The 23,305-nt window shown below is 33.8% G+C and overlaps 2 protein-coding genes across 3 annotated transcripts in view; one reads left to right on the forward strand and one right to left on the reverse strand.

Annotated features, from left to right (window-relative positions):
• Positions 1 to 23,305, reverse strand: part of VPS13A (vacuolar protein sorting 13 homolog A) — a 280,175-nt gene that overhangs the window by 150,921 nt on the left and 105,949 nt on the right. For both annotated transcript variants that reach the window (XM_024126732.3, XM_024126734.3), the window contains exons 24-26: positions 11,233 to 11,314; positions 9,841 to 9,995; positions 9,173 to 9,329 (exon numbers count right to left, since the gene is read on the reverse strand). In XM_024126732.3, the coding sequence (XP_023982500.1) occupies positions 9,173 to 9,329; positions 9,841 to 9,995; positions 11,233 to 11,314 (394 nt within the window). The remainder of the gene's footprint in view (positions 1 to 9,172; positions 9,330 to 9,840; positions 9,996 to 11,232; positions 11,315 to 23,305) is intronic.
• LOC112065732 (translation machinery-associated protein 7-like) lies at positions 2,035 to 2,421 on the forward strand. The gene has a single exon (XM_055087118.1). It carries the CDS (start codon positions 2,054 to 2,056, stop codon positions 2,246 to 2,248), a length of 195 nt encoding a protein of 64 aa, XP_054943093.1. The 5' UTR covers positions 2,035 to 2,053; the 3' UTR covers positions 2,249 to 2,421.

The raw sequence follows: 23,305 nt of genomic DNA on the forward strand, positions 1-23,305 counted from the left end.
TCTCAGCCACAGAACACACCTTAGTAAGTTTAAAAAAAAGAAATGATATGTCTGCCTTCAGACCACAACAGAATTAAAATAGAAATCAATAACAGAACAATAGTAGGAAAATTCCAAAATATTTGGAGAATAAACAACACACTTCTAAGTAACACATAAGTCAAAAAAGAAATCTTGAAGAAAGAATTAAAAAACACTTGGAACTGAATAAAAATGACAACACACCTGATCAAAATCTGTGGGCTATAGTGAAAGCTGCACTTAGAGGGAAACACAGCATTGAATGCATATATTAGAAACGAAGATTTAAAATCAATAATCTATGCTTCCACATCTTAGGAAACTAGAAAAAGAAGAAGAGAACAAATCCAAAGTAAGCAAAAGTAAAGAAATAAAAATGAGATCAGAAATCAATGAAACTGAAAGCAAGAAATCATTAGAGAAAATCAAAGAAACCAAAAGTGGTTCTCTGAAAAAAATCAACAAAGTTATAAATCTCACCAGGCTAACTTAGGAAAAACAAAGAGAACACAAATTACTAGTATCAGAAATGAAACAGAGGACATCACTATAGGTATCATGCACATTAAAAGAATAAAGAAATACTATGAACAACTCTGCCCACCAATTTGATAACCTAATAAAATGGAACAATTCCTTGAAAGACATACTCTGTCAAACTCACACAGGAATAAATAAACGGAATATTTATTAAAGAAATTAAGTCAATAATTAATACCCTTCCAAAACAGAAAGCACCAGGCCCAGATGGGTTCACTAGTGAATGTTAACAAACATTTAAGGAAGATACTATACCAATTCTGTACAATCTCTTTCAGACTATAGAAACAGAAACTACTTCCTAACTAATTCTATGAAGCCTGGATTACCCTAATACCAAAACCACAAACACACAGACCAAAAAACAAACAAACAAACAAACAAAAAAACAGAAACGAGGGGAAGGAGGAAGAAGGGAAGAAGGGAACTACAGGACAGGAATTTTCATTAACACAGATGCAAAAATCTTCAACAAAATAATAGCAAACTAAATCCAACAGTGTGGAAAAAATTATGCACCATGACCAAGTAGGATTTATCCAAGATAACAGGCTTGTTCAACATTTGAAAATCAACTGACATAAACCATCACATCCATAGACTAAAGAAGAAAAACCACATGATCATATAAATTGATGCAGAAAAGGCATCTGACAATATCCAACAACACTCATGATTAAAGCTCTCAGTAAACTAGGAATAAAAGAGAACTTCCTCAACTTGATAGAGTATCTTCAAACAACCTACAGCTAACATCATAATGGTGAGAAACTCAAAGTTTTCACACTAAGGAACAAGGTAAGGAGGTCCTTCCCCTCTTACCACCCATTTTCACATTGTAATGTAGGTCTTACCAAATACAATAAGAGAAGAAAAGAAATAAAAGGTATACATACTAGGATGCAGACTGGGATGGAAGACATAAAACTGTTCACAGATTACATGATCATGTATGCACAAAATCTAAAAGAATCAACAACAAAAAAACTCAAACTAGTATGTCATTATAGTAAGGTTGCAGGATACAAGTCAATGGCTTTCCTATATACCAAAAAAGGACAAAGTGGAATTTGAAATTAAAAACACAATTTTTGTTTACATTAGCACCCCAATACTGTAATTCTTCGGGAAAAAATCTAATAAAATATGCACAAGACCTCTATGAGGAAAACTACAAAACTCTAATGAGTGAAATCAAGAATCCAAATATATGGAGAGATGATCCATGTTCATGGATAGGAAGACTCAACAGTTCCAAGATGTCAGTTATTCCCAACCCGTTCTATAGATTCAATGCAATACCAATCAAAATTCCAGGATCCAATTCATGTATATTGACAAATTGATTCTAAACTTCATAAGGAGAGGCAAAAGACCCAGAATGCCTAAGACAATACAGATGGTCCCCAAGTTAAGATGGTTTGTATCATGATGGTAAAAAAACTGATATCCGCATCCGGTGGCAGGGTCTGGGGAAGGGGTGGCAGGCACCATGTTGAGCCGCGAAGGTGGCAAGAAGAAGCCCCTGAAGCAGCCCAAGAAGCAAGCCAAGGAGATGGACGAGGAAGATAAGGCATTCAAGCAGAAACAGAAGGAGGAACAAAAGAAACTCGAGGAGCTAAAAGCGAAGGCCATGGGGAAAGGCGCCCTGGCCACAGGTGGAATTAAGAAATCTGGCAAAAAGTAAGCTGTTCCTTGTGCCTGAGGCAATGATGATCCTTAGTTCCATTCCTGTTTAAACATCTGGATTAAACATCTGGATTCCCTGCCATAACATCTGTTGCCACCTATAGCTAGAATGAAGTGTTGTCTTGGAACCTATTGTACATTTAAGAATAAACTTTTGTAAAAAAAAAAAAACCAACAAAACAAAACAAACAAACAAAAAACTGATAAACTTACAACTACTGTACCCTTACAACCATACTGTTTTTCACTTTCAGTACAGTATTCAATAAATTATATTAGATATTCATCACTTCATGATAAAATAGGCTTTGTGTTAGATGATATTGCTCAACTATAGGCTAACGTAAGTGTTCTGAGGATGTTTAAAGTATGCTAGGCTAAGCTATGATATTCAGTAAATGAGGGGAATTAAATGCATTTCAACTTAGAATATTTTCAACTTACAATGGTTTATTGTGACATAATACCATCGAAAGTTGAAGAAGATCTATATTAAAGGAGAAGAACAAAGTTGAAGGACTGACACTACCTGATTTTAGAATTTGCTATAAAGTTACAGTAATCAAGGCACTGTGGTACTGGCAAAAGGACAAAACAGATCAATAGAACACAATGGAGAGTCCAGAAATAGACTCCCCTAAATATACTCAATTGATCTGGGACTAAAAAGCAAAAGCAACACAATGGAGAAAGACAGTCTTTTCGACAAATGTTGATGGACTAAATGGATATCCACACACAAAAAAACCACCCTTCACAAAAATCAACTCAAAATAGACGATGCAACTACATATATAATACAAAACTATAAAATTTCAAGAATATGGGAGAATATCTACACATCCTTGGATTGGCAATGACTTTTTAGGATACAACACCAAAGGCATCATCAAGGAAAGAATCAATAAACTGGACGTCTTTAGAAACAAAAATTCTTCTCTGCAAAAGACTATAAGAGAATGAAAAGACAAGCCACAGACTGGAAGAAAATATTTGCAAAAGACACATATGATAAAGGACTGTTATCCAAAATACACAAAGAATTCTTTAAATTCAACAAGAAAACAAACAATACAATTTAAAAAATAGGTCAAAGAATTTAACAGAGACCTCACCAGAGAATGCCATACAGATGGCAAATAAACATATGAAAAGATGTTCTACATGTTATCATCAAGGAAATGAAATTAAAACAACAATAAGATACACTACACACCTTATTAGGATGATCAAAATCCAGGCCATTGACACCAAACACTAGTGAGGATGTGGAGCAACAGGAACTCCCTTCATTACTGATGAGGATGCTAAAAGGTACAGCCACTTTGGAGAATGTTTGAGAGCTTCTTATAAAACTAAACATACACTTATATTAGACTCAACAGTTGTGCTCCTTGGTATTTACCCAAAGAAACTGAAAACTTATGTCCACACAAAAACCTGCATATGGATGTTTACTGCACCTTTACTCAGAACTGGCAAAACTTGGAAGCAACCAACACATCCTCTGGTACTTGAATGGATAAACTGTGATACATCACACAGTGTATTATTATTAAGTGCTAAGAAGAAATGAATTATCAAGTCATGAAAAGACATAGAGATAATTTAAATACATATTAGTAACTGAAAGAAGCCAGTCTGGAAAAGCTAGATACTATATAATTCCAACTATATGACATTCTGGAGAAGGCAAAACTATGGACAAAGTAAAAAGATGAGTGGTTGCCAGGGATTGAGGGAGGACAGGAAAGGATGAATAGATGGATCACAGAGGGCTTTTAGGGCAGTGAAACTACTGTGTACGATACTGTAATATTGGATACATGTCATTATACATTTGTTCAAAACCCTTAGAATGCACACAAAGCTAAACCAAGTAAACTATAGAATTTGGGTGTAGTGTGTCAATGTAGGTTCATCAACTGCAACAAATGTATCACTCTGGTGGAGAATATTTACAATGTGAGAGGCTATGCCTGTGTAGGTGCAGGAGATATATGTTAAATCTCTATCATCTGCTCAACTATGCAGTAAATCAAAAACTGCTCTAAAAATAAAGCCTATTAAAATAGTTTTAATGTCATCCCTACACATAATAATGTTCTTATGCTAAAAAGGAGTATAATGAAATTAAACTAATGAATAGTTTGTCTTTTCCTTTAATTGAGGTATAAATGACATAAAACATTATATTAGTTCCAGGTGTACAATGTGACTCCATATTAATATACATTGTGAAATGATCACCACAATAAGTTTAGTTAACATCTGTCCTCACACTTACTTAGAAATTTTTCTTCTTGTGATGAGTACTTTTAAGATTTGCTCTTTCAGCAACTTTCAAATATGCAAAACAGTATTATTAACTACAGTCACCATGCTGTACTTTACATCTCTATGACTTACTAACTTTATAACTGGAAGTTTGTGCCTTTGGACCCCCTTCACCCATTTTCTGCAGCCCCACCCCCCCACCTATGGCAACGACCAATCTGTTCTCTGTACTACCTTGGTTGTTTTTTTTAAGATTCCACATATAAGCAAGATCATACCATATTTATCTTTCTCTGACTTATTTCACTTAGCATAATGCCTTCAGGGTCCATTCATGTTGTCACAAATGGCAAGATTTCATTCTTTTTAATGGCTGAGTAGCATTCCATGGTATCTATTGGATTGGCCAAAAACTTCGTTTGGGTTTTTCCATAAGCTTTTATGGAAAAACATGAATGAATTTTTTTGGCCAACCCAACAGATAGCACATCTTTATCCATTCACCCATTAATGGACACTTAGGTTGCTTCCATATCTTGGCTATTATCAGTAATGCTGCAATGAACATGAGGGTGCACATATCTTATCAAGTAAGTGTTTTTGCTTTCTTCAAATAAATACTCAGAAGTGGAATTTCCAGATCAGATGGTAATTCTATTTTTAACTTTTTGAGGAACTTTAATACTGTTTTCCATAGTGTCTGCACCAATTTACATTCTCACCAACAAAGCACAAGGGTTCCCTTTTCCCACATCCTCACCAACACTTTATTGCTTGTCTTCTTGATCATAGCCATTCTAACAGGTATGAGGTTACATCTCGTGGTTTTGATTTGCATTACCCTGATGATTAGTGAGTTGAGCATCTTTTTGTGAACCTGTTAGCTAGTTGTATGTCTTGTTTGGAGAAAATGCCTATTCAGATCCTCTGTTCATTTTTGTTTGTTTTTTTCCTATTGAGTTGTATGAGTTTTTTATATTATTTTAGATATTAACACCTCATATCAGATATACGAATTGCAATTACATAACTCTATTTCATAGACTGGCTTTTCATTTAGTTGATGGTTTTCTGTGCTGCACAGAAGTTTTTTAGTTTGATGTAGTCACATTTATTTTTGCTTTTGTTCCCTTTTGGCAATCAGAACCAAAGAAATCATCACCAAGACCAATGTCAAGAAGCTTACTGCTTATGTATTCTTCTAGGAGTTTTATGGTTTTAGGTCTTACATTCACATCTTTAATCCATTATGAGTTAATTTTTATTTATGGTGTAAGATAGTAGTCCATTTTCATTCTTTTGCATGTGGCTGTCCAGTTTTACCAGCATCATTTATTGAAAAGTTACCCTTTCCTCAACGTATATTCTTGGCTCCTTTGTCATAAATTAATAGATCACAGATATGTGGGCTTATTTCTGGGCTCTCTATCCTGTTCCACTAATTGATGTGTCTGTTTTTATGCCAGTACCATACTGTTTTGATTACTATTGCTTTGTAATATAGTTAGAAATCAGGGCTCATGATGCCTCCAGCTTTGTTCTTCTTTCTCAAGATTGTTTTGGCTATTCGGGTCTCCCATGGTTGCGCACAAATGTCAGAGTTACTTGTTCTAGTTCTGTGAAAAATGTCATTGGTATTTTCATAGAGACTTCATGGAATCTGTAGATTGCCTTAGGTAGGATATACATTTTAACAGCATTAATTATTCCAACCCATGGGGCACAGAATAGCTTTCTGTTTTTTTGTGTTTTTTTCAATTTCTTTCATCAATGTCTTATAGCTTTCAGTGGCTAGGTCTTTTACCTCCTCGGTTAAATTTATTCCTAGGTATTTTGTCCTCTTTGAGTCACTTGTAAATGGAGTTGTCTTCTTAATTTCTCTTTCCTGATAGTTTGTTTTTAGTGTACAAAAATGCAACAGATTTTAGTATGTTGATTTTGTATCCTGCAACTTTAATGAATTTGTTGATTAGTTCCAACAGTTTTTTTGGTGGAGTCTTTGGAGTTTTTGTGCGTATAATCTGCAATAGTGACAGTTTTACTATTGGGTCAATTAATAAATCAAGAGAAATTTAAAAATACCTTCAGACAAATGGAAATAGAAATACAACATACCAAGGGCCTTCCCTGGTGGCTTAGCGGTTGGGAATTCGCCTGCCAATGCAGGGGACGCGGGTTCGTGCCCTGGTCCAGGGGGGATCCCACATGCCACAGAGAGCTAGGCCCGTGCGCCACAGCAACTGAGCCTGTGCTCTAGAGCCCATGAGCCACGACTACTGGGCCCACGTGCCACAACTGCTGAAGCCCACATGCCTAGAGCCCATGCTCTGCGGTGGGAGAGGCCACTGCAGTGAGAAGCCTGCGCACCACAAGGAAGGGTAGCCCCCACTCGCCGCAGCCGGACAAAGCCCACGCACAGCAATGAACACCAAACGCAGCCAAAAAAAAAAAAGAAAGAAAAAAAATAGAAATAAACATACCAAAATTTATGGGATGCAGCAAAAGCAGTTTTAAAAGAGAAAAGCATGGATGCCTACTTTAAGAAACAAGAAAAATCTCAAATAAACAACGTTACTTTTTACATGTCAAGAAATTAGGCAAAAAAAAAGAACAAAACCCAAAGTTAGTAGAAGTAAAAAACAACAAAGAAGAGAGGAGAAATAAATGAAATAGATATCAAAAGACAGCAGAAAAGATCAATTAAACTAAAGAGCTGATTCTTTGAAAAGACAAAATTGACAAACCTTCAGCTAGATTCACCATGAAAAAGAGAGGGCTCAAATAAATATAATCAGTTATGAAAAAGGAGACGTGACAAATGATACCACAGAAATTTAAAGGATCATAAGAGACTAGCATGGATATTTTTATATGTTAACGAACTGGACAACCTAGAAGAAATGGATAAATTTCTAGAAACATACAACCTTCCAAGACAAAATCATGAACAAATAAGAAGTCTGAATAGAGCAATAAGTCCTGAGGAGATCGAATCAAAACATCCCAACAAAAAAAAAATCCAGGAAGAGATGGCTTCACTGGTGAATTCTATCAAACATTTAAAAAGAATTAATACCAATCCTTCTGAAACTTCCCCAAAAAATAGAAGAGGAGGAAACATTTGCAAACTCATTTTACGAGGCCAGCATTACCCTGATACCAAAACCAGACAAGGACACCACAAGAAAAGAAAATTACAGGCCAATATTCCTGATGAATATAGATGCAAAAATCCTCAACAAAATATTACCAAACCAAATTCAATACTATATTAAAAGGCTCAAACACCAAGGTCTAGTGGAATTTGTTCCAAGGATGTTGCAGTTCAACATCCACAAATCAATCAACATGATACACCACGTTAACAAAATGAAGGATAAAACTCATATGATCATCTCAATAGATGCAAAAAAAGCATCTGACAAAATTTAACATCCATTTAATATAAAAGCTTTCTACAAAGTGGGAATAGAAGGAATGTATCTCAACATAATAAAGGCCATCTATGACAAGCCCACAGCTAATACACTACACAACAGTGAAAAGCTGAAAGGTTTTCCTCTAAGATCAGGAAGAAGAGAAGGATGCTGACTTTGCCACTTTTATTCAACATAGTATTGGAAGTCCTAGCCAAAGCAATTAGGCAAGAAAAAGAAATAAAAAGCATCCCAATTGGAAGTGAATAATTTTTCTTAATATTCTGATGGAATTCATGAACCATTCAGAACTATGTTTCAAGGAAAAACCTCAAAATGTAAAGGAGGAAAAAAAAAACTCTTCTAAAAGCCTGCCAAAGGAAACAGAAACATTTTCTAAGATATCATATAATTTATATGTTAGGATTTGGGATACAAATTGTTTGTGGTAGGCAGAATATTTACACACCCCTCCCACAAGGATGTCCATGCTCTAATCTCCCTAAACCTGAGAATATGTTATTTCATATGGTAAATGTAACATTACAGAGACGATTAAGGTTAAGATTAAGGGGAAATTATCCTCAATTGTTCAGATGCACCAAATCTAATTACCTTAGTTTTTTAGAGTGGAAGAAAAAGGTAGAAGAAAAGGTTAGAGAGATTATAGCATGAGAAGGATCTAACACCCCATAATAGTTCTGGGATATAAAAAAAAAATTTGTGCAAGGACCTAGAGAGGCCTGTAGGATGTAAGGCCAATCCCCACCTTATAGGCAGCAAGAAAACAGACTTAAACCATATAAAACTAAATTCTGCCAACACCTAAGTGAGCAAGAAAATAGATATTCCCCTACAGACTCCAAAAAAGAAGTCCTGTTGACAGCTTGATTTTTTCACACTGAGACTTGTGTCAGACATCTGATACACAGAACTTTAATAAATTTGTGGTAAATTGTTACAGTATCAATAGGAAACTTATTCAGTATTTTAGTATTCAGTTAAGTAGACTTAAAATTAAACCATTTTCCTTAATGCGAAAAATTATCTTCATTTTGTCTCTAGTCTACGCCTTAGATTCCAAAGTATAATATGAAAGTTGAAGACTAACACATTTATTTGATAATATTTTATCAAATGTACTGACTAAACACCTAGAGAATTTATCTCTAGAAGGTAATCAAACAGTAAAATTAATTAATTTAGTTTTTTAATACAGAGATTCTTACCAAAATATTCTGGGCATTTTAAGCAGACCTCTTTCAAAAAGGCATTTGCTTTCAAATCAAATGTTCTAAGCTCAATGACTGTGCCCAATCCCAAGATATTAATTTCTACCACAGGTAGTTCACAATCTCCAACAAGGTGACAGAATTCAATCAAAACCTGGAAAAGAAAGAAAAAAGAAACTATGACTACCTAAAACAAAAAAATTGTTTATGTGGATGGTGGCTGTATATGGATATGTGAGGCATACATGTGATATAATTGATACGTAGTTAAATTTAGGAGAGATTTTATACACACACATATACAATACACACATTGTGCAAATTATTTTTAATAAATATATACTGAACAACAACAATACATCTAAACTCTTAATTCTTTTTTTTAAGTGAAAGTAGATTTATTTAGAGAGATACACATTCCACAGGCAGAATGTGGTCCCTCTCAAAAGGTGAGGGTGGCCAAACCTTTAATTACTGATTAAGGAAATTAATCTTCAAAGAAAGGGGAGGGAGAACCACAAAGTAACATCTGGATTGAGTTTAAATAGGATGAAAACAACACTGTCTCTTAGTAATGAGACTATATAAATGAGCTGTGAATAGTAGAAATGACCGACAATTTAAATAAGCCATATTAATTTTACCATAGTACATACAATGCATACCTCTGGCACTTCAAATCTTATTTTATACTCAATCATATTTTTTGAACAATCTGGCTTTTGAAGCTTTTTTTGTTGAGGACTTTTAACTCTAGATGGAGGTTGAAGAGGCTCTTCCAAGGGACTACATGGGGCATCAAAAAACTCCTCATCTGAATCTAAATACCATAGAACATTTAAGTCAATAATCAAAATGATTGATTTAATAATAACATTCTAATAATTTTTCTGAAGTAAATATGAACACTAAAACACTATTTCAAAAATTGAATGTAAGGTCGAAAATAAATAGAAAAGAATATAGAGATTACATGTGAAAAAATAACATTCTTAACAACAAAATGTATGGAAAATTAGAGAATACAATCTTTAGCTTAATGAACATCATCTTTAAAATCACGATACTAAAAACTGCTAAAGAAAATTTCATAGCAAATGCCAATGCCAATTATTACATAAATGATGAATACTCTAAGGAACACACTAATATGCTCACTCTACCTGGAAACAGGTAAAAAGGACTTAGTTACAAACCCTGCAATATTAAAAGTAGAAAGCAGGCCCTAAAGTTTGAATGGAGATACTAAGATCAAGCACTACTTCACATATGTATGACTATATAGGAATATATATATGATAGTAAACTTCTACAACATGCTATTTAAATGGACCCCAAATCTAGTAAAACCATTAAAAGAAGGTTTAAAGGAAACTAAAATCATCTAAGTATCCCTAAGAACATAAAATTGAATTTTAGGGTAGATGATCTCACAAACAACATTTCCTCCCCCTCCCCACCCACCCTGGTCACTACACAGAAAGGAAAACATTCTCTAGAAAACTGAGGATCAACATGGCAATTTCTGTTATTTAACATTTACAATTTTTAAAGTCTTAAAAATAGAAAAATACGTTTATTTTTCTTTCTAATGCGGCCAAAAAAGCATGTATTTCATAACAAAGTATTTACCAGTTTTCATATGTTAATGTAGGTATTAAGGCTTGATTTTTTTTCCTTTAATAACAAAAAAGGAAGTGTAAAAAGTAAAAAAAAAAAAAAATTACTATAATGAAGATCTCCAAAAGCTAAGTAACACATTATAAATTAGACACAAAGTTTCATGGGGTCTCCTAGATCACAAAGGATAAAGATGATTAACTTGCTAGTGGTCCTTGTGATTATGGGGTTCAACTTTTATATACCAAAAAAGTCCCACTGCAAAAGCAACTTTAAGGAACATCCAAATTATACTGTTTTAAAGGAATTTTAGTGAAATTTTGTGGATAATATGCAAATATCTGCTATTGCCTGAAATTTTTTATGTGGTCTCAAAATGAATTTTTTTCATAATATATTTATAACAAGGAAAATTTCCTAAAGTAGCTTCATTTTACCATCTTCAACACATGGAATTTCCACAAGAGGAAACTTTTTCTGTGAAATCTGTGATGTTCCCAAAGAAGTGGATCTTTGAATCTGGAAGAAAAGTTAATTCACTGTCAGTTAGCACACAGACTTTTATTATAAGTTCTAAGACAATTCTGACAACACACACACACACACACACACACACACACACACACACACACACATCAGTCTGAATTAACTGGAAAAAAATCCAGCCTGAATTAGAAAGTTAATTTGTAAAATGCAGATTTAAAGAAGTGCTTTTACAATTTCAAGGCTAAATATAAATTGCAGACCTGTTATAATCATTTCCTTGTGGACAGACTTTGCATAAGAAGAGATCCTAGATGTATCTTAACATCTTACTAAATAAGGGAAGCCACCTCTAGGGCATCTATGAGAAACAACCAAAAGCCTCAAAGTTTAAAGCCTCTGTAGTTGGGGAGCTTGCAGTTTCATTTTTAACTTTTTAAAGATATTTTAGTAAATTTACTTTTTTACTGTTCTGGAAAATACAGCATCCAAAACACATATAATGCAGTTGAAAATCATCATAATAAAAGACACCCCTGAATCTTCCATCCAGGCCAAGAAACAAAATAGTACCATACCCTTACCTAGAAGCATCTTATGTGTTCCTTTCTTGATCATATTCCCTAAAATTGATTTACTTTTATTTTATTTACTTGTTTTTAACTGCCTATGACTGATTCTCTAAGTAATACATTGTTTAACGTGTTCCTTTCTAAACTTAGAAAAAAGCAATTAACACGGCATACATTTTCCTGTGATGTTCTTCTTCAACAAAACATTCTTTAAATTTTATCCATATTGATAGTTATTCTCACTGCTATACATTCATGAATAAACCACTACTTATTTGTTCATTACACTGTTGGTAAATATTGTGTTGTTTACAGATTTTTGCTTTTATTCACATTGCCACTATAGGAATCCTTGAACATAGGTGCTCAAATGCAAGATTTTCTATGGTGTATATATCAAAGAGTGGAATTTCACATGTTCACCTTAGTAAGTACTACAAACATGTTTTCACAAGTGTTTACAAGGCATTACATGATATCAGCAGTAGATCAGAGTTTGTATGGCTTCATTTCCTCATTAATACTTAGTGCTTTCAGACGTTTTAAATGTTGCCAATCTCACTGGCATTTTCACCCTAGTTTTAATTAGAATTTCACAAACATATAATAGTTACACATCATGTCACAGGTTCATGGGTTGTGTTTGTCCTTCTCTGAATCCTACTCATTTGGGAGAAACATTATTATTGAAATATAACCTACTACATCTGAGTACAGAACTGTAAGTATAAATAAAACTAAATTTCAAAAAGAAAACACACCCATGCACCCAAAGTCCAGATCCAGGAACAGAACATTACCAGCAACTCAGAAGCCTCCCTCATGCTCCTCAATCACCAGGCATACCTCCAAAAGTAACAACTATGCTGCCCCAATTTCAATTTTTAATATTCTGAAAGTTCTTACAATGGCATTAATTAAAAAATGATTCTGTTTTGTATCTTCCTGATGGGTAATAAAATTGAACACCTTCTCATACGTCTGTTTGCCCATTTCTTATTGGATTCTTGGTCTCCTTTTATATTTTGGATAAAGTCTTCTGTAAGTTGTATGTGTTCCAAGTATTTTTCCCAGTTGGATGGCAAACCTTTTTCATTATTAACAATGTCTTTCAAAAGGCAGAAATTTTTAATTTCCATGAAGTGTAATTTATTTTTTTTCTTCTGTATTTGTGCTTTTTTATCCCCAGATATCTTTACCCACCACAAGAGTTCAAAGATTTTCTCCTATGTTTTTTGTTAAAGAAACTTTACACCTTTGGGCATTTACAGTTAAGTCTACGTTCCATTTTAAGTTAAATTCCATGTATGGTATATGGTACAGATTGATGTTCACTTTTTTCCCCACATGGCAATCTAATTATTTTAGAATCATTGTTGAAAAGACTATCCTACCCCCACTTAGTTGCACTGGCACCTTTGTAAGAAATAAAGTACATATTAACCATATATTATATTGTGAATTTATTTCTGGATTCTGTTCTACTTCAGTTATTTTATGTCTATTCTTATGCCAATAGAACACTTTCTTGAATAAAGTAGCTATAAAATAAGCCTTGATATCAAGAATTAGAAATCCTCCATTGTTATTCTTATCCAAATTTTTTTTGGGCTAATATATGTCTTTTGCATTTCCATATATACATTAAAATAAGCTTGTTAACTTCCAGAAGAAAAATTTGGTATTTTGATTGTGGTTGTGAGAAATCTATACAGTTTTGAGAGAACTGTCATTTTAATACAGTCAGTCCTCCAATCATTAACTATGTATATCACTCCACTTACTTAGGTCATGATCAATTATTTTCAGAAATGTTCTGTAGTTTTAGATATAAATGACTTGTATTTCTTTTGTTAAATTTTTCCTAAGCATTTAACTCTTTTTAATTTTTAGAAACAGCTTATTATTTACATTGATGACATAACCTGCAACCTTGACAAATTCACTATTACTAGTGGTATTTTTCTACATTCCTTAGGACTTTCTGCATAAATGATCATGTCACCTGCAAATAAAGATAGTTTTACTTTTTCATTTCCATCCTGTCTTTATTTTTCTTGAGTTACTGCAGAAGCTAGCACCTTCAGTATGAATTTGAATAGAAGTAGTAAAAAAAAAAAAAAAAAAGGCATTCTTGCACTACTATTTGATATTACAGGGAGAGCATTCAGTCTTTTTCAAATTAAACATGATATTAGCTATGGGTTTTTCCTAGATTGATGGGGCTTCCTTATATTCCCAGTTTGTTAGGAGTTTTATCATGAAAAGTTGTTGGATTTTGTCAATGTTTTTTCCTTTTCCATTGAGATAATCACACATTTCTTATCCTTTATTCAATGAAATGTGCTTAATAACACTGATTGGTGAACCATTTTTGCTGCCCTGGGATAAATGCATTTGGTATTTTAGTGTATTATGTTTTTAAAATATCATACTATTTGATTGTAATATTTGCTAAGTATTTTAGAATCTATGTTAATGAATATATAGGTCTGTATTTTCTCATAATTTGTCTATCTGGTTACAACAGCAGAATAACACATGCAAAGAAATGAAGTGTGGCCCATGCACACAGTAAATTAGCAGAAATAGTTCAGGAATAAGCACGCACATTAGACCTACTGCAAAAAAAAAAAAAAAATCCAGAAACTTTAACTAAACTGTCTTAAATGTGCTCAGAGAGCTAAAAAGAACCACTGAGAAAGAGCTAAAGGAAACCAGGCAAATAATGTCACAACAAATGGAAAATATCAATAAAGAGGTAGAAATTATAAAAAGAAATCCAACAAATTCCAGACCTGAGAAGTAAAATAACTGAAAGAAAAATTCATTAGAGAATTTCAATAGCAGAGTTGAGCTAGCAGAACAATCAGTGAACATGAAGACAGATCAGTCAAAATTATTAAAAGATAAAAAAAGATAAAGAAAAGTGAACACAACCTAAGGGACCTGTAGGACACCACAAAGTGAGTCAATATATGCATTATGTGAATCCCAGCAGAAGACAACAAAGAGAAAGGGCCAGAAAGACTATTTGAAAAAAACAGCCAAAAATGTCCCCAAATTTGATGAACGACATGAATCTAAAAAATCCAAATTCAATGAACTCAAAGTAACATACACTCAAAGAGATCAACACCAAAACATATTATAATCAAACAGTTGAAAGACAGAGTAAGAAAAATGAAAGCAAGAGAAGCAAGTTGCCACATATTAGGACTCATCAATAAATTAACAGCTTACTGCTCAGCAGAAACCATGAAGGTCAAAAGGTAATGGAAAGACATATTTAACATGCTGAAAGAAAAGTCAACCAAGATTTGTATGTCTGGTAAAACTGTCCTTCATAATGAAAGAAAAATTAAGATATTTCCAGACAAATAACAGCAGAAGGAGTGTGTCACCACTATACTTGCACAACAAGAAATGCCAGAGTCCTTTAGGTTGAAGGAAAAGAACACTAGATAGTAACTCAAAGCTATATAAAGGAAAAGAAATCTTCAGTAAAGATACATACATGGGTAAATAAATGAGGTATTGTATTTTTAGTTCAAAACCACTCTTTTTATTTCCTGTACACTTTAAAGAAAAACATATAAAAATAATCATAATGACATTACTGAGCACACAATGTACAAGATGCAACTTGTGACAAAACCACCTTAATGGGGGGAGTACAGAGCTGTACTAGAAAAGAAGGTTTTTTAAAAAAAATTTTTGTTTGTTTTCTGTTTTGTTTTGTTTTTTTTTTGATGTGGACCATTTTTTTAGTCTTTACTGAATTTGTTACAATGTTGCTTGTTTTATGTTTTGGTTTTTTGGCCACAAGGCATGTGAGATCTTAGCTCCCCGACCAGGGATCAAACCTGCACCCCCTGCATTGGAAGGTGAAGTCTTAACCACTGGACTGCCAGGGAAGTCCCAGAAAAGACTTTTTGTGTGCTACTGAGGTTAAGTTAATATCAATCCAAAACACAATTTTATAAATCTAGAATGTTAAATGTAATTGACATAGTAACCATAAAAAATACATATCTAAAAGCATATACTGGGACTTCCCTGGTGGTCCAGTGGTTAAGACTTTGCCTTCCAAATGCAGGGGGTGTGGGTTCGATCCCTGGTCAGGGAGCTAAGATCCCACATGCCTCGTGGCCAAAAAACCAAAACATAAAACAGAAACAATATTGTAACAAATTCAATAAAGACTTTAAAAAATGGTCCACATCAAAAAAAATCTTAAAAAAATAAAGAGAAATAAAAATATATACAAAGAAATTAGAAAGGATTCAAAATGATTCACTCCAAAAAAATCAACTAAGCAATAAGAAAGGTATTAATAGAGAAAATGTAATACAAAAAGTATAAGATACACAGAAAACAAATAGAAAAATGGCAGAAGTACGCCTTTCATAATCAGTAATTACTTTAAATGTCACTGGACTGAACCATCCAATCAAAAGGCAAAATGGATAAGAGAAAATGTGACCCAGCTATATGCTATCTACAAGAGACTCCCTTTAGATCCAAATACAGTGACAGGATGGAAAAAGATATTCTATGAAAACAGTAATCACAACAGAGGTGGTTATACTAATTTCTACCAAAGACGTTAAAAAAAAATTGTAACAAAAGACAGAAAGGTCATCATATATAACAAAAGGGATAATTCATTAGGAAGATATAACAATTATAAACATATATACACCAAAAAGTAGAGTCCCCAAATATGTTAACAAAACAATGACAAAATAGGAGAAATAGAAAGTTCCACAATAATAGCTGGAAACTTCAATTATGCCCACTTTCAATAAAGAATAGAATATCGAGTCAGAGGATCAATCAATAAATATAGAACTTGAACAATACCATACACCAACTAGACATAACAGACATACACAGAACAATCCAGCCAACAACAGAAGAATATACATTCTTCCTAAGTACATGTAGAACATTTTCCAGGGTTGACCATGTGGCAGGCCACAAAACAAGTGTCAAAATATTTTTAGAGAGTGAAATCATATGAAGTGTCTTCTCCAACCACAATTCAAGCTAGAAATCAACAACAGAAGGGAAAGTGGAAAATTCACAAATATACAGAAATTAAAGAAAACTTTACAAAAAAGTCAATGGATCAAAGAAGAAATGGCAAGAAAATATACAAATACTTTGAGATAAAGGAAAATGAAAAGACATAATATGAAAAAATACGAGATACTTTGAAATCAGCGCTCAGAGGGAAATTTACTGCTATAAAAGCAAACATTAAAACAGAAGACAGATTTCAAATAAATAACTTCACTTTATACTTCAAGGAGCTAGAAAATGATCGACCTAAACAAAAAGCTAGAAAAGGTAAAGAAATATAAAGATTAGAGCAGATAAATGAAATAGTGAAGAGAAAAACAACAGAATTAACAAAATCAAAACTTGGCTCTTGACAAGATCAACAAAACGGACAAACCTTCAGCTAGACTGAGACAAAAAGAAAAGACAAAAGTAACTAAAATCAGAAATCAAATTGAAGTCACTGCAGCCAAATTTACAGAAATAAAAACGACTGTAAAGAATACTATGAAAAATCATAGGCCCAGGCCCACAAATTGGATAACCTAGATGAAATAGACAAATTCCTAGAAAGACACGAATTACCTAAACTGACTCAAAAACAAACTCTGAACAGACATATAACAAGTAAAGAGATTGAATCAGTAAGCAAAACTCTACCAAGAAAGGTCATAAGGCTTCAGGGGCAAAGTTTACCACCATTTAATGAAGAATTAAAACCTTCCTTTTCAAGTAAGTGGAAGAGAACATCCCTAATCCAGTCTTTCAGGCCTGATAACAAAGCCAAGCAAATACACCACACAAAAAAGTTATAGACTAATATAACTTATGAATATAGATGCAAAAATCCTTAACAAAATACTAGTAACCAAATCCAAAAGCCTATTAAAAGGGTTATTATACCATAACCAAATGGAATCTATTCTAGGAAACCAAAGGTAACTCAACATAAAAAAATAATTACTGTAAAACACCATATTGAGTGAAAGACGAAAGCCCAGATGATATCTAACTGAGGCAGAAAAAACATTTGACAAAATTCACCACCATTTCATGATAAAAACACAGAAAAATATACATGTAGAGGAGAACTTCCCCAACATGGTAATGAGCATTTATGAATACCTCCAAGCTAATATCATACTCAGTGGTGAAAAACTGAAAGCTTTCCCACTAAGATCAGGAAAAAAGGCAAGGATGCTCTTTTATTAATGCTATCCTGTATTTACTGAAGTTCTAGCCAGAGCAGTTATATAAGGAAAAGTAATAAAGGTTTCCAAATTGAAAAGAAATTAAACTATATCTATTCTCAGATGACATGATACTAAACAGAGAAAATCCCAGACTGCTAATGCTAAAAAATTAATTCAGCAAAGTCACAGGGTACCAGATTAACATACAAATCTGTTGTTTTGATGTACCAGCAATGAACGAAAACGGAAATTTAGGAAATAATTCCATTTATAACAGCATCAAAAAGAATAAATTATCTATGAAAAATATACAGCAAGGAACTGAAAAACGTGTACACTGAAAATTATAACAAATTTCTAAAAATATCAAAGATGTCAGTGAATGGAAGACATCCTGTGTTAATGGACTTGGAGACTTAATATTTTTAACATGGAAACACTAACCAAAGTGATCTACAAATTCAGTGTGATCTCAAACAAAATGCCAATTGCATTTTTTTTGGCAGAAATGCAAAAGCCAATCCACAAATTCATATGAAATTGCAGGTGCCTGAATAACTACAGCAATCAGGATATAGGACAAAATCAGAGGATTCCCATCTACCAATATCAAAACTTAGTACAAAGCTGCAGTAACTGAAACAGTGTGGTACTGGCATATTGACATATTGACATATTCACTGACCAATGGAATAGAACCAAGAGTACAGATATAAATCTATACAACTAAGACCAAAGGATTTTTGATAATGGTGCCAAGTCCACTCAATGAAGAAAGAAGACTCTCTTTAACAAATGATGCAGAGACATTTGTTATAACACAGTTGACATTTCAACATGAAAAGAATGTTTGTTACTGTACCTCACACTGTATACAATAATTAACTCAAAATGGAGCAACAACTTAAATATAAGAGCTAAAAGCATGACATTATAGAAGGAGGAGAAAACTATATGATCTTGAATTTGGAAATAGATTCTTAAATATGACACCAAGCAACAGAAGAAAAAAAAACAGATAAATTGACTTCAAAATTAAAAACTTTTATACATCAAAGGATATTATCAAGAAAGGGAAATGGCAGGGACTCCCCTGGTGGTCCAGTGGGTAAGACTCCATACTCCCAGTGCAGAGAGCCCGGGTTCGATCCCTGGTCGGGGAACTAGATCCTGCATGTATGTCGCAACTAAGAGCCCGCGTGTAGCAACTAAAAGATCCCGCATGCTGCAACAAAGACCCAGAGCAGCCAAAATAAAAATAAATAAATAAATAAATATTAAAAAAGAAAAAGAAAGGGAAATGGCAACCCACAGAATGAAAGAAAATGTTAGCAAATCATATATCTGATAACAGTGATTATCCAGAATAAAGAACTTATAACTCAACAACAAAAGGAAAACAATCCAACCGAAATATGGACAAAGGACTGGAAAAAACATTTCACCAAGGAAGATTTTTTAAAAGTGGCCAGCAAGCATTTGAAAAGATGCTCAACATTATCAGTTGTTAGTGAAATGCAAATCAGAAACACAATTCAATATCCCTTTACACCCACTAGGATGGCTATAATCAAAAAAGGGAAAATAACAACGGCAGGTGAGGATATTGATAAACTGGAACGCTCATACATTGCTAGTGGGAATGAAAAATTATACAGCTGCTGTGGAGAACAATTTAGTGGTTCCTCCAGTCTGGTAGTTTTACATTAAACACAGAATTATCACATGACCTTGCAGTTACACTCCTACATATATACATCCAAAAGAGCAAAAAACAAGGATGCAAACAAATACACACAAATGTCCATAGCAATACTATGCGTCATAGGTAAAAGGTGAAAAAGATCCAAATGTCCATCAATGCATGAATGTATAAATAAAAGGTGGCATTTATGCCACATATATGCCACATTTTACATGTGTATATTCCATTTTATATATTTATATCCATATAAAAATTCCATTTTATATATTTATATGTGTGTGTGTGTGTATATATATATATATATATATATATATATATAGGAATGAAACACTGACACGTGCTACAAGACAGAAGAACCTCAAAAAGATCATGCTAAGTGAAAGAAGCAAGACACAAAAGTTTACATATTTTATAAGTCTATTGATATGAAATAACCAGAAAATGTAAATCCACAGAAAAAAATAAAGCAGACTGGTGGATGCTAGGGGCTTGTGGAGTGGAGGGCGAATAGAGAATAATTACTTAACAGATGCAGGGTTTTCTTTAGAATGATGGAAATGTTTTAGTATTAGGTCGCACATAATTGTGAATAAAACAAAATTCGATTGAATTGCACACTTTGTTAAAGTTATGTGAATTTTATCTCAATTTAAAATTTTAAACAATTAAAAAATAGAATTCTACAGAAAGAAAAAAGAAAGCCAGAGTGACCATATTAATATCAGATACAGTAGACTTCAGAAAAAGGAATATCACTAAGAATAGTAAGAAATACTGCAAAGTAAAAAAGGATTAGTAAGGCAAAGTAACAATCCTAAACACATACATACTCAACAAAAAAAGCTTTAAAATACACAAAGTAAAAACTGGCAAAAATGAAAGGCGAGTGGAAAAATCCACAACTATAACTGGAGACATCAATATTCCTCTCTCATTAACTGACAAACAGTAAATCAATAAGATACAGAAGACCAAAACAACACTACCAGTCTAATTATACTAAGTGACATTTATAGAACACTTAACCCAGCAACAACAACAAAATATATTCTTTTCAAATGCACATGGAATATTCACCAAGACAGACCATTTTATGGTCCAAAGGTCAGGTTTTTCCTTTTTTTTTTTTTTTGCCGTATGTGGGCCTCTCACTGTTGTGGCCTTCTCCTGTTGCGGAGCACAGGCTCCGGATGCGTAGGCTCAGCGGCCATGGCTCACGGGCCTAGCCGCTCCGCAGCATGTGGGATCTTCCCGGACCAGGGCACGAACCCGTGTCCCCTGCATTGGCAGGCGGACTCTCAACCACTGCGCCACCAGGGAAGCCCAGGTTTTTCCATTTTTAAATTTATATTTTAGTTTTATATTTTTAAATGTAAAAGATCAGAAATCCCATCTCTATTCCTGGCTTCTGCTGAGATGATGGATTGAATCTCTGAGTCACAACCTTAGTCTTTTTATCAAATGCTTGTGCAGTAACACCCTGCTGTTCTCTCCGTTAACACACTTTCTCATTTTTTGCAATAAGGATAGGCTGAGCATTTTCCAAATCTGCAAGTTCTGGCTCCTTTTTGCTTAACAATTTCTTCTTCAAAATGTATCCCTCCTTCCCATTTTACTATTAGCAATTAGAAAAAACAAGACCATGTCTTCAACATTCTGTTTAGAAATCTCCTCAATTAAATATCCATGTTCATCACTTATAAGACCTACTTGCCACAAAATATTAGAAAGCATTTCAGTCAAATTCTTTGCTACTTTATAACAAGGATCACCTTGCCTCAAAACTCTTCCAGCCTCTACCCATTATCCAATTCTAAAGCCACTACCACATATTTAAATATGTTACAGCAATTCCTCACTTTCTGGTACCAAAATCTGTATTGGTTTGCTAGGGCTGCCATAACAAAAGACCACAGACTGGGAGGCTTAAACAACAGAAATTTATTTTCTCACAGTTCTAGAGGCTAAAAAGTCCAAAATAAAAGGTGCTGACATGACTGGTTTAACCTGAGGCTCTCACATAGGCTTGCAGATATCCACCTTTTTGCTCTGCCCTCACATGGTCTTTCCTTTGTGCATGTGCATTCTTTGTGTCTTTTTCTGTGTCCAAATTTCCTGTTTATAAAGATGTCAGTCAGACTGGATAAGGGCCTATTCTAACGGCCTCATATTATGTTAATCACTTCTATAAAGGCCCCATCTCCAAATACAGTCATTAAGCTTTCAACGTATGGACTTTGGGAGGACACAAGTCAGTCCAAAACAATAGCAGAATATGTGCAGCAAAAGTATGCTTAAACTACAAAACAAAGATAAAAAACTTTAAAAGACCTAAATAAATGAAGAGATACATCATGTTAGTGAACTGAAAAATTCAATAGTTAAAATGTCAATCCTCCCCCAATTGATAATATAATCCCAATCAAAATCCCAGCAGAATTTTCTTATAAAAATTGAAGAGGTGAATCAAAGTTACAGAGAACGCAAAAAATTAGTCAAAACCATTTTAGAAAAGCAAACAAGTTGGAGGTCACGTCCTACCTGGTTACAGAACACCATTTACAACTGTATCAAAAAGAATAAAATACGTAGAAATAAACTTAACCAAGGAGGTGAACGACCTGTACACCGAAAACTACAGGACACTAATGAAAGAAACTGAAGAGGACACAAATACACGGAAAGATAGTCAGTGCTCATGGACTGGAATAATTAATACCATGAAAATGTCCATACTACCCAAAGCAACCTGCAGATTCAATGCAATTCCCACCAATATTCCAATGACATTTTTCACAGAAATAGAAAAAAGAATCCTAGAGTTTGTATGGAACCACAAGAGACCCCAAACAGCCAAAGCAATCTTGGGAAAGAACAAAGTTGGAGGCATCATGCTCTCTGATTACTAACTATGTTACAAAGCTATACTAATCAAGATAGTATAGTACTGGCATAAAAACAGACACAGACGTCAGTGGAACAGGATAGAGAGCCCAGAAATAAACCCACACACCCTATGGTCACTTAATTTTTGACAAAGGAGCCAGGAATATACATTGAGGAAAGAACAGTCTCTTCAATGAATGGTGCTGGTAAAACTGAACAGCCACATCAGAAGAATGAAAATGGACTACTACCTTACACCATAAACAGAAATTAACTCATAATGGATTAAAGATGTGAATGTAAGACCTGAAACTATAAAACTCTTGGAAGAAAACATAGGTAGTAAGCTCCATGACACAGGTTTTGGAGATGATCTTTTTTATTTGACACCAAAAGCAAAGGCAATAAAAGCAAAAATGAACAAAAAGGTCTACACTGAGCTAAAAATCTTCCCCTCCTACACTGTTGGTGGGAATGCAAATTGGTGCAGCCACTATGGAAAACAGTATGAAGGTTCTTCAAAAAACTAAAAATATAGTTATCATATGATCCAGCAATCCCACTCCTGGGCATATACCCAGACAAAACTATAATTTGAAAAGAT

This window comes from Physeter macrocephalus, chromosome 9, assembly GCF_002837175.3.
Source record: "Physeter macrocephalus isolate SW-GA chromosome 9, ASM283717v5, whole genome shotgun sequence".
NCBI classification, from domain to species: Eukaryota; Metazoa; Chordata; class Mammalia; order Artiodactyla; family Physeteridae; genus Physeter; species Physeter macrocephalus.

Excerpts from the sequence above, each read along its gene's own strand:
- LOC112065732 (XM_055087118.1), top strand. The coding sequence starts at position 2,054 with ATGTTGAGCCGCGAAGGTGGCAAGAAGAAGCCCCTGAAGCAGCCCAAG.